At 39.5% G+C, this 13,032-nt stretch overlaps 1 protein-coding gene across 5 annotated transcripts in view; it reads left to right on the forward strand.

Moving 5' to 3' along the window:
- LOC109234546 (DNA-binding protein HEXBP-like) overlaps nucleotides 1-9,389 on the forward strand; it is a 29,473-nt gene extending 20,084 nt beyond the window's left edge. The window contains exons 9-10 of one of the 5 annotated variants that reach the window (XM_019400740.1): nucleotides 7,603-7,672; nucleotides 8,742-8,834. In XM_019400740.1, coding sequence (XP_019256285.1) covers nucleotides 7,603-7,672; nucleotides 8,742-8,752 — 81 coding nt within the window. In that variant the 3' untranslated portion in view covers nucleotides 8,753-8,834. Of the gene's footprint in view, nucleotides 1-386; nucleotides 576-652; nucleotides 908-7,602; nucleotides 7,673-8,741 lie in introns of those variants that run through there. The other 4 variants (XM_019400687.1, XM_019400610.1, XM_019400784.1 and 1 more) reach the window with 4 other exon arrangements.

Genomic DNA, 13,032 nt, shown 5'->3' on the forward strand with positions numbered 1-13,032 from the left:
CACCATCTTCTTCCTTCTGTCATCCACTTTTCCCAAACCATTCACCCTCTTTCCAAGTTTTTCCCGTCAACCCCTTTCCCTACCTCTTCCATATTCAAAACTTAAATCTAAAATATTTCCACAAAATACAAATAAGAAATAGCTAAATAGAGAACCCACTAAGGTATCATCGACAGGCCTTGCCGGAAAAAGCTCCTCTCATGCAACCCTCGCCGGAAAATTGATCTCCGATCGAAGCTGAAACAAATGGTTCTACCGGAATCTTCAGCCTTCTCTCTCCATTATTTTCTTGACTATAAATTTGGGCTTATATCACTTTTGTTTCTCTAATTAGTTATTTTTGGTGTAAAATTATCCTTTGATTTATCGTCCGATTCAAATAATAGGTTCTTGTTTGTGTGTTCTATTGGAAGGAAGGTGTTGTTGGATGAAAGAGGACATTTTTCGCAGCTATTGTTGCTGCATTTTTCTGCTTCTTTCAGTTGGGCTTGGGACTGGTTTTGGATCGACGAAACTAGGCAGAGCTTTGGAGGTTTCAGGCAGTGGAGTTTTGTGGTGAAAGGCGGCAGTTTAAGGTGATTTACAGTGGCTTTATTGGAGCTTTAGTGGTTGATTTTCATGGCCTCTATGGTGGTTTCATGGTGAATTACAGGTGGTGAGATGGTTTAGCCACGAAGAAGAGAGACTAAGCTGCAGATGTTTCTCGGGTCTTTTTTAAGGAAAAAAAATTAAGGTGAAAAAATGTATTCACGCGCTCAAAATTTTGTTTGCAAACACGAATATGCCACATCAGCAATATGTGTTTACTTGATCTACTTAATATACACTTGAAGTGTCTAAATGATAAAGGACTCAGTTGAGGTGTTTAGTTGATCGTTGTGGACAACTTAAAGGGGCGCTTTATGTATTTCGCCTTTTTTTTTATTGCTTTTGTTTGCCAAGTCAAAAGAGAGTGATGTTCACGCACTAATAGCCCGTTTGGCCAAGCTGCAAAAATCAGCTTATTTTGAAAGGTGTTTTTTTTCAAAAGTGCTTTTCTCAAAAGTACTTTTGGTGAGAAGCAGTTAGTGTTTGGCTAATTAGTTTGAAAAGCACTTCTGAGCAACAATTAGTGTTTGCCCAAGCTTTAAATTTATTTTTCTCAAAAGTGCTTCTCAAAAAAGTGCTTTTGGGGAGAAGCTACTTTTTTCTGCTTCTCCAAAACTGCTTCTGCTTCTCCTCAAAAGCACTTTTTTTCCTTCCGAAAGCTTGGCCAAACACCTCAATTTTTGGCCAAAAGTGCTTTTGGCAAAAAAAAAAGCACTTTTGGCCAAAAAGAAGCTTGGCCAAACAGGTTATAAGTTTGGAATTGTAAGATTTGAGTTTAAGGTGACAACATAAGGTGTTCAATAGGTAAGATCTAAGTTGAGGTGTTGATATGAAAAATCATGCCAAGTTCAACGGGCTGTCGACGTACTTGACCTAAAAAGTTTTCCTGGCAGATATCGACTAAAGTGATCTTACCAAGCCTTAATATAAAGTAGTCAGTATTGCTTATGTAGATTTTTTCTCCTTTTATTCTGTTCTATTTTTCAGTAAGTTTGCATGATTCTAAAAGGTTGTTGGTCTTTCGAGACATTTTTTGTCATGCCATTTTTGGTCTACCCCGTCCAATTTAACAATTTAATCATTATGGTCTCATACTTACGGATCGATGCATTTGGACTTCTATGTAGGACATGATCAAACCATATAAGCGATATCTCATTTTGTCCTCTATATGTACTACTTGCATTTTCTATCAAATATTATCATTTCTAATCTTATCTAATCTTGTATAACCACACATTTATCTTAACTTCATGTCACCCCCTAATTTCGCGGTAGCTATGCGACAGGCACCCAATGCTGTTAACAAGCATCAAACGGACCATAACACTATTCTTACCATTCCATGCATGATACGTTTAGATAAATCATTAGAATTTTTAAAACATTGCAACAAACATGAACATAGTTTCCATATAATCAAACATTATGTGGAACCACAAGAGTTTAATACATAACTCAAAACCAATAATATAAATGAAGTCTCATGCACGTAGCTATCCCACATTATGTATCATGAATCCTCTAAAAATGTACATAAGTGACGACATGAGACATGAAGTTCTCGGCTTGTCCAAAAATATCTTGAGTCCTATAACTGAATAGCCACGGTAAAAGAAGTGGTGCACCAATCAAAAGATAGAGATCAAAGTGGCAACAACCTAGCACGCCTCGCCACCACTAGGAGCTATGGTATCTATATAATACATGATGGCTACAAGGAAAAGGGGTTGAGTTCAATAATACAATTGTACCTTGTAACTTGTAAGTACCATTGACTCCGTCCGATAAGATTGAAGTGATACTTAGCGATACATAAAAATACATGAGACGTAAAGTCATACATTTCATAGGAAATAGGAGTGGAAAAACGATAAAAATTTCAAACGTTTCATGAGCATTAACCATACCAAAAGCTTTAACAGTAAGAAAATATAAGTCTTCCATGGGGAGTTCCAATAAGTCATGCCTAAAACATATCTTCCATGGGGAGTTCCAATAAGTCATGCCCAAAACATATCTATGTGTTGATCATTTCCCGTTCAACCTAGGCGTTTCACCCAATGATGTGGGATATTGACGGTGTTTGCTAGAACGATAAAATTTCGTTATGGGCAAACAATAAAACCCACACCACTAGGGTGATACATTGTCGACAATCCCTATGGTTTTCTCAAAACATTTAACGTTGAACATTGTGGCTCTTAGGTCCTTTTACATTATCAACATCTAGCCCATATGGCTCATAAATCAATCTCAAGTGAAGCTGACAATCAATGCCTCAATACTTTCACACTTGAAAATGATTCACCGGTTTGAAATCAAGTGATAACATTTCAACATGATTCATAAGCTTAAACTTCATCATAAACATAATTTAAACTTTCATAAAATATTAACTTTAAAACATAAGGCAATACTTAGCCAAAAATCGTATGACATGTATAAATCAGGTCATGAATCAATATTGTTCCTTTGTATTCATAAAACATTGAAAATATGGCTCTATTGCTCCAACGAACCCATGCTTACATTCAAATTATATATTGAAATCGTCATAGAAACATGCATTTGTCTCAGAAGAGCCTTATAAGAAGCTAAATCTTAGCTTACCTTGTCATGGCCTTCCAAATAGCTCAACAATGCTCAATACATCCAATATATCAATCTAGAATATTTGACATTGATTCCATCGATAACAACTTAAACAGTTTCATTTTAACCCGAATTGGGCATTGGCTCAATGCCATCTGAATCCCTTAATCTCGATTACTCCCATAATTAGCCACTCCATTTGTTACCCAAACATTATATTTATAATCAATTAGAGCTATTAGAACAATTATCCAAATCATTCCCTAGCCCTAGCCCCAGCCCGTGTTACTCGGATTCCGGTGCGGGAATCCAGTACGGCTGCAAATCTAGAGGTTGGATTCTCCACCACATGATTTTTAATATTCGGGAGTATGGATCCGGGTGCACATATGGGTGTTGGGATACAACCACTAAGTGTATGTTACATATTTGTAAGTATATATCCAGTTAATTAAAGTTATTAAACTAAAGATAATAAAATTTAATTCTTTATTAACACCTAATATTTTATTCGTAAGTTATCTTGTGTAATAGCAAAGTATTCTGGCACTTATATATATATATATATATATATATATATATACACACATACATATACATATATATTATAGAAAAGGCTTACCAAATTTTACAGAAAAGGCTTAAATATTATAGCGGACCTGTACCGGGCTCCGGAACCAAAATACGGGCCCGATACCATCAAGTCCCNATCCGGGAGATTGTTCGCCTTCATGGTGTGCCGGTATCTATCATTTCGGACCGGGGTACGCAGTTTACCTCGCGCTTCTGGGGAGCAGTTCAGCGAGAGTTGGGCACACGGGTCGAGTTGAGCACAGCATTTCATCCCCAGACGGACGGTCAGTCCGAGCGGACTATTCAAATTTGGGAGGATATGCTCCGGGCTTGCGTTATTGACTTTGGGGCTCGTGAGATCAGTTATTGCCTTTAGCGGAGTTTTCCTACAACAACAGCCACCAGTCGAGCATCCAGATGGCTCCTTACGAGGCCTTATATGGTAGGCGGTTTCGGTCTCCGGTTGGATGGTTTGAGCCGGGAGAGGCTCGGTTGATAGGTACGGATTTGGTTCAGGAGGCCTTGGACAAGGTCAAGATCATTCAGGACAGGCTTCGTTCGGCTCAGTCCAGGCAAAAGAGCTATGCAGATCGTAAGGTTCGAGATGTAGCTTTCATGGTTGGTGAGCGAGTATTGCTCCGAGTGTCGCCTATGAAGGGCGTGATGAGATTTGGGAAGAAGGGCAAGCTTAGCCCTAGGTTCATTGGTCCGTTTGAGATTCTTGATCGAGTGGGAGAGGTGGCTTATAGACTTGCATTGCCGCCCAGCTTATCAGCTGTGCATCCAGTTTTTCATGTATCCATGCTTCGGAGGTATCACGGAGATCCAGCCCACATGTTAGATTTCAGCACTGTCCAGTGGACAAGGATCTGTCTTATGAGGAGGAGCTGGTAGCTATTCTAGACCGGCAGGTTCGTCAGTTGAGATCCAAGAATTTCCCTTCTATTCGTGTTCAGTGGAGAGGTCAGTCTCCTGAGGCATCGACCTGGGAGTCCGAGGAGGATATGCGGAGCCGTTATCCTCATCTATTTCCTGACTCAGGTACTTCTTTCTTTTGTCCGTTCGAGGACGAACGGTTGTTTTAAAGGTGGAGAATGTGACGACCCAAAGGGTCATCACCTGTTTTCTCTCTCCTTTCGTGCTTCCGAGGCCTTGAAAACCTCCTTTTTAGTCGCCTCGATTTGCGTGTGCAGACCGGGCGTGTAGCCGGAAAAGCTTAAATGTGAAATTCTGTGAAAAATGCTAAAACTTGATATCAAAATGAATAAATTTGACTTCGGTCAACGTTTTGGGTAAACGGATCCGGACCCATGATTTGACGGTCCCGGAGGGTTCGTGGAAAAATATGGGACTTGGGCGTATGTCCGGAATCGAATTCCGAGGTCCCAAGCCCGAGAAATAAATTTTTTTAGTAAAATTGTTTTTTTGAAATTTATAAAGGAAATTGAAATGAAAATTTGTTAGAAAACGATGGTATGGGGCTCGTATTTTGGTTCCGGCGCTCGGTACATGTCATATATGTGGTTTAAGCACTTTCTGTAAAGTTTGGTTGAAAACGGACGTCATTTGACGTGTTTCGGACTTAAAACTATAAATTTGAAAGTTTATGAAGTTTGAAGAAAAACTAGTGATTTTGAGGTTTGATTCATTGATTTTGATGTTATTTTGGCAATTTGATCACACGGTGAAGTTCGTAGGACGTTGTCGAGTTAGTGTGTGTGTTTGGTTAGGAGCCCCAAGGGCTCGGGAGTGTTTCGGAGGTGTTCCGGGAAGTTTTAGAACTTAGAAAAGTTGCAGAAATTCTGCAATAGGTGCCCAGGCATTTTCTTCTTCGCGTTCGCACCCTCTCTCCCGCGTTCGCAATGCCTCAGATTTTCCTCCTTCGCGTTCGCGTAACTGTTCTCGCGTTCGCGTAAGTCTACGGTCCCCATTCAGCGCGTTCGCATAAGGCCTCATGCGTTCGCGTAGGCCAAACTTTGGACCCCAGTATTTTTCCTCTTCGCGTTCGCACTTCTCTACTCGCGAACGCGATGGTTGTCAACTTCTGCCCTTCGCGAACGCGACCCTACTGTTGCGAACGCATAGGGTAATTTCACCCAGCGATTTTTAAGTCAGAAAAACAGAACCATTTCGGGACCAACTTCAAATTTCATAACTCCTTCTTCTCCACACCTCTTGGGGCGACTTTTGAAGCGATTCTTCACCAAATCTCCGTGGGTTAGTAATCCTTTACTTGTTTCCTTTCATTTCCTTTCTTGTGTGTGTTATATATACATACACTAACATATACTATAACAAGCTCTATATATATATATATATATATATATATATACACACATACATAAACGCACAAAATCGAATCAAATATCCATTCAATCTATACTTCTCGATCATAGATGTAGTCAAAGCACCGAAGGTAAGTTGACCAAATCCGGTGTGGACCCCCCACCCCCACCCTTGTTGTGTTGACACGGGTGCTGCAAAGATCTTGAAAAGTCTGTGCAACATAGGCCCTAACTACCATTCTTCTTCTTCAAAAAAAAAAAAAAAATCCACTTTTAGGGCTACTTTAATACCACTTTTATATCACAAATTCTACTCAACATCTTCTATACGTGTATTCGCGCATGAATAATGAGTTTTGGGTAGCTGGATTACCTTGAAGAACCCTAGCTTCTTCTCCTTCTTGTGTTCTTGAGTTTTTTCTTTACTAATCTCGATTCTTGTGATATTTTGGTGTTAATAATGGAAATTAATACTTGAAATCAACTCAAAATCACCCAAAGACATCCACCTTGATGGGTATTGAATGCCTTCGGCCAAGCCCTCTTCAAAGCCTCCAAACCCCCTCTTTTAATTTTATCTCATTTTCTCTCTCCCTGGGTATTTGTGGAGCTGGCCTTATGCGCTGTCTATGCCACACATAGATATTTCATTACCTAAGTTCCTGGGAGCTCACTTATGCAGCATATAGCCATCGCACAAGGGTGCCAAATTTTCGAAGGTCTAATGTGATGGGTATGCAGCGGACTCTTAAGTCCCCTGTTCCATCCGAAGTTGGCATGCAATCTTTCTAAGTCTCCAATGCCCCAGCCATGTGGCGCATAGCCAAAGTATTGCAGGGAGCTTGGGGTTTTGTACTTCCAACTTCCATGCTTTGATTCCTTTGGTCTTTCCACCACTCCGAATCACTTTCAACTTGTACCAAGAACATGTCCATGTATTCCTTGTGCGGGCCCCGTACATGCGGGATCGCATTAGTACATCTTTAAAGTTTTAATTGACCCGAATTAACGTCCAAAACCTATGGGGTTTTACATTCTCCCCCACTTAGGAGCATTCGTCCTCGAACGTCGTCATTTTGAACCTTAGGAGAGACCATAGGGGGCCAACACAATCTCATATAACATTGTCAGCTTTACCTTCATTTTATAGGACTTGCCTTTCGCTTGATGGATATCTTCGAATTGCATGACATCCTGGTAATACTTCATTTCAACCTTCTTTTTAGTTGTATGTTTCAAATCTTCATGTATCATACTATTTTCCTGGAACATCATGCCAAAATATTTGGATTGTTTGCATTTAGGTACCTCAGCTCTACCTAATCTCACCTCTATCTCACTCTTCGTATGCTGGCTAAACTATTAGTGCATATATTATTTCTTCTGTTTATCCTAAAACCCTTATTCTTTAGAGTGCTTCTATATGGTGCAAGTTTTTGGTTCACACTTTAGCTAGCGTCATTTATTATCACAATCGTCTGCAATAGCATATGCCATGGGACGTCATCTTGCATACTATTTGTTAGCTCACCTGTAATTAACAAATACGGGTTCAATGCAGATCCTGGTGTTAACTCACGTTTACGAACACTCTTTTGTATGTCCTACCATTGTGCTCACACTTGTGACAGGTATTTCATGCATGTCTTTTATCACATTTATATACTTAAATGTGAATCCCAACATCGACCAAAATTCTTTTTGGCACTTCATCATACGCTTTCTCCTGACCAATTAAATACATTTTATGTCAAGACCCTTCATCCTCATAATTTTCCATCAATTTTCTCAGCAAGATGCATGTTGGCACTCATCACCCTAAAAAGTGAAGTTTTGCCTCTCTGAGGCAACCGTAGCTTTAAATCTATCCAATTGATTTTTAGGACATCAGGTTCAAGAGAAATTACGAGAATTAGGAAGTTGATAGTAAGGTGCATCTGATCAGAAAATTTGAGAAGAAGAAGCTCACTACTTAGCCATAGGAGATGAGATCTGACAGGAGAACCCTTACTTCTGAGGCATGCTACATTACACACTCTAACCTGGCAGTAATGTCACACAGTGGTCTTGGCAAATTCTTTGAAAGAACAACGCATATCTTGAAAAGGCATGTTTTTTTGCTTACATTGCTATGCATGAAGCTTGTCTGATACACCAAAAGACACCCTATTAGTCTGGAACAAGAAAGCACCAAAGAGAGGTTAGACACCCAGAACAAAGTTCCAGCTTATTTTTGGGCAGTATGGAAAGAAAGGAACATGAAACGCAATGAAGGTAGATTTAGGGCTTTACACTGCTAGAAATACATATGCTTACAATTATCATGAATTTACTTAGCTCCATCCATAGCTAAAAGGGAGAGTGATCCTTTCTAGCCTTTTTTTTCCATATACGACTAGCACCCCTTTATGTTTTGTTATGAATAAATATCATACTTATAAAAAAGGAAAGAAAGAAAAAAAAAAGATTAAAAATCAGTTCCTTTCCTTTGCGTGTGTCCCAAGAGGGATGGAGGGGAAAATGAAGTGCAAAATTGTAATGTAAACATGTACATTATGTGGATGTGAATAAATGCTAAAATACTAGGTGATTTCTTTCATCTATCCAAGCCTTATTGTACAGAGTTACCTAGTACCTTGCATAGTTGGCTTAATGCTTGAGTGAAATCTTATTGGTTTTGAAAATGCAACGTGACACCAGGAGAGCAGTGACGTCTTAGGCTCTGAAGTTGCTCCCAAGAAGATCCGCAGATCAAGATGGAGGAAGCGCAAGCAGAGGCAAAAGAAAACTCTAACAATAACTGAGGACGGAAGATGGGAAATGGCAGACAGTGCCATGCAACAACAATGCCAGTCTTCGGAAGACCCAAAATCAAATGTATTGTTGAAACCGGAAGCAACATTCAGGAACCATTGTGGTGTTTACTTTGGTGGACAGAGTAGTAGGCAGTGTCAATCATCTAAGCTATCTAGATCAGACGTTTGGGTGAATCGTGCGGCAACTTTGGCGAATCATAATGGTGGATGCTTCGCTCCACCCAGCCTTCTAAACCAATGTCCACAACAAATTTCCATTCAGGAGAGTATAATTGAGAATTCAAATACTTTGCAATAAGCTCTGTACTAAACGTACCAACATCAAGGCTTTAGATTTTAACTCAAAACAGTTGAAGGCCCTGAAAAGCTCTGTTTACTTTCTGATCAATTGCCGGCGGTAATGGAATCATAGGAATCCCATTACCTTGGGCAAGTGAAGGACTCGGTGTATATGCAAAGTAGCTACATTATGTTTCTTTGTAAACCCTTTTCTTATGATAGGACAATAAAAAAAGAGGATTTCGTCAGTTTACTATACCCTTTTACATAGGAAAAGTAATAAGGAAAAGAGGAATAGCGTAATAGATGGAGTTCAAACAGAGTTGTTATTTAATCGCTGTTGATGTTGAAGTTCCTTAAGAATTTACTGCAAAACAGCCTTAATGAACTCAGCTCAAATGTACCCAGCACATCCTACAATCCTTGCTTTAAAGAGTGCTATGATTTGTGTATTCTCATTTCTCAAATTGTCATCTGGTTGTGAAAAGAGGAATAGCGTGATGAGGTCAATAGTTTTAGTCTTATCTATTGTTAAATATTGTGGGTACACTTTTGTCCTCTGGTCGATGAAGAATATAAGTGTGTTTGGGTTGCCTGTTTTTAATCCTTTTATTCTTTCTTTCTTGTTGAAATTCTTTCAAACGATGTTATAAAATATATAGTACAGTAGTTCTAGTGAAATATCAGTCAAGTTTCAAGTTATAGAACAGCTTAAAACTTGCCTCTTCAGTGTGCGATGTCATCTCTTAAGATCTGCTAATGACTCTTATATTGAAGTGTGTTGCTGAATTCTAAATTTTTTCCAACCAAATCTCATCCCTAAATTACTATATTCTGGTTTAATCTTGGGTAACAAAATGACGGGTGTGTTTGGTAGGAGAGAAAACATAATATCTTTTAATTTTTCCATGTTTGATTGGCTTCCATATTTTGAAAAATATTTTTCTCAAATTGGTAGAGCATTTTCTAAGACTTTTTTTCAACCTTCCCCACCTTATTCCTCACCCTCACCCACCACCTCACCCATCCCAACCCCCAAACCCCCACCCACCCACCACCCCATCCACTCATACCCGCCCCCGCCCCCGCCCCCACACACCCCCATCCAACTCCCGACCTCTACCCCCACACCCTTGGTCCCTCCCACCCCGATTCCCACCCCATCCCCACCCCATAGTATTTGTCTAAATCATGTATTTTTAAAAAAAATATTTTTCGAAAAAAATTTCCACTCATCAACCAAACATTGGGAAATATGTGATAAAATCACTCATTTGTTAGGAAATATTTTCAATACCAAACACACCCTATACCTATCAAAAGAAAATGTTTACTGATCAGAGAAAATGATGGAAAAGATGGACAAATAGTCACTTGTCTGACGGCTAATCAAGAATTCGTCGATGTATAAAAACTATTCAAATTTTAGCGTCTTAGTACAGAAACAAAATTTGAACAATAATATCTTTCGCTAAAACGCGAAAAGTTCTAGCATAGGGTGCTTGACTTCGAAACTTTTACATGTAAAACACCAGCACAGTGAAATTCAAAAAATTCTTGGAGTTCAAGATGTACAATATATACATCAGAAAAATTCATGATATTTGCTTTTTTTATCAGTGTTTAAAGGGTTCATTGGGGCGAGGCATAGTAAAAATGCATCGATGCGATCTAGGAGGTTTAAAGTATCACGTGGCGTAAACCGAATTGTTCTGGAAATATAATTAAGCGTTGGACGATTTTTTTTTTTTTTTTGGCATAAGCGTAGAAAATCTCTCCAAATTAAAATTAAAATTCCTAAACAAGTTCTTAATTTAATACCAAAAATCATTAAGGTCAGCTTGTTAATAAGTTCTAATGAGTAAAAAAAAAACCTAAAAACTGAAGTTTTTGTTAACCCTAATTTTTATTCTCTCTTCGTCTATAAAGGAAAACATGATTAATTTGTAAACAACAAAGCAAAAACAGAACATACTCCATCACTTGCTCTGGTTGGACGCTTATGATTGTAGGTTGTAGTCTCGCTTTTCTTTCTTGTTAAGTTTTGTTGATCTTTCGTGTTAGTCTAGATTTTTACTCAACTTTTTTTATAAAGTTTGATTATGTATACGGTTAAAACCGGACCCACCCGATTTCACTGATTAACCGAGACTAGGGGGATGGATCGAGGATCAGCCCCCTAGCATATCAAACCGAGACATGAGGATAGAGTGCCGAGTTCGGGATTCGAGGTACTTGTTGAGATCGAGACCAATAATGATCGAGGTCGAACGGGATAGGCATCGAGCAAGATCGAATAACGAAAATGTGAGATATCCGTGACTGGTCGAAGATCATGGCGGATATCTCGGAACAGATCAAATCAAGGGCGATAGTTTAGCTAATTATGGGATTTCCTTCTGTAATTAGAATTGTACCATAAATAGGATTCCTCTACTACATAAAGAGGGTTCTAGTCATTTTGTAACCATCTTACATTGGCGCATATCAAAGCAATATATCACATTTTTATCTCTTGCAAGCTCCGTTGTTCAGTTCATATTTTTAATAGTTCGTTCGGTCGGTTCGAGGGCAATTAGCTCAAAGGCCATAATTGTTCATCACACTGGTTTGCTTATTTTTTCTGTAATTTCTATCATTAATTCTTACATTTATCAGCTTGTGCTAAGTGAAATCCCATATCCTTAAAACCACTTATAAATTTAATTGTTATCCGATTTTAAGGGTAAACAGTTTGGCGCCCACCGTGGGGCTAAGGATAATAGTGATTTTTGGTATTAATTCTCATAACACACACTGCTTTACGCTTGTTCTCGTAAGTGTCTTTTGATTTCAGGATCAACATGTCAAACTTTCAAGTAGCACCCACACACAGAGACAACGGCCTTGGTCTTCATGGCGAGAACGAAAACATAGCCGTCCCGTGAAACGGAGTACCTCCAGTCAACCCCGATGGACCGCCGGCCATAGACCCAGTTGATGTCAGCTCCCATATTTCCATTAACGAGAATTTGGGCGTCGACCCTGAAAATAGCGTTTGCAGAGATGCTCGAGCAGCCGATCAAAACGCACAGAGCGGTGAAGAAGGCGGAATTAGCCTTTGAAATGATATTCGAGATGTTGCAAACTCAACAAGCTGCGATAGCACAACTCCAAAATCAAAATCGTGCACCAAGTAGGATCGAGCTCGAGCCATCACTAGAAGTTGTTCACAGAGCCGCATCGGTGCCAAAGAGATCGAATGAATGAGAATCGGAGACTAACCCCGCTATCGTAAAAATTCTCGAGGAACTGATGAAGCGGATCGAGACAGGGGAAAAGAATATCGAGGAAAATGATAAGAAGGTGGAAACTTATAACTCCAGGGTCGACCGAATCCCGGGGGCACCACCGATATTGAAAGGACTTGATTCCAAAAAGTTTGTCCAAAAACCTTTCCGCCCAAGTGCGGCTCCGAAGCAAATCCCAAAGAAGTTCCGTATGCCCGAGATTCTGAAGTATAACAGAACGACAGATCCAAACGAACACGTCACCTCTTATACATGCACCATTAAGGGAAATGACTTGGAAGATGATGAGATCGAATCCGTGTTGTTGAAGAAATACGGAGAAACTCTATCAAAGGATGCTATGATATGGTATCATAATTTGCCACCTAACTTTATTGATTCATTTGCTATGCTTGCAGATTCCTTTGTAAAGGCGCACGCTGGAATTAAGGTTGCAACTAAAAAGTCGGACCTATTCAAGGTAAGGCAAAAAGACAACGAAATGCTCAGGGGAATTCGTATCTCTATTTCAAATGGAACGGATGGATTTGCCACCGGTCACCGACGATTGGGCCGTTCAAGCCTTCACTCAAGGTCTCAACGAATGGAGTTCCATAACTTCTCAAC

Source organism: Nicotiana attenuata, chromosome 1, assembly GCF_001879085.1.
Source record: "Nicotiana attenuata strain UT chromosome 1, NIATTr2, whole genome shotgun sequence".
NCBI classification, from domain to species: domain Eukaryota; kingdom Viridiplantae; phylum Streptophyta; class Magnoliopsida; order Solanales; family Solanaceae; genus Nicotiana; species Nicotiana attenuata.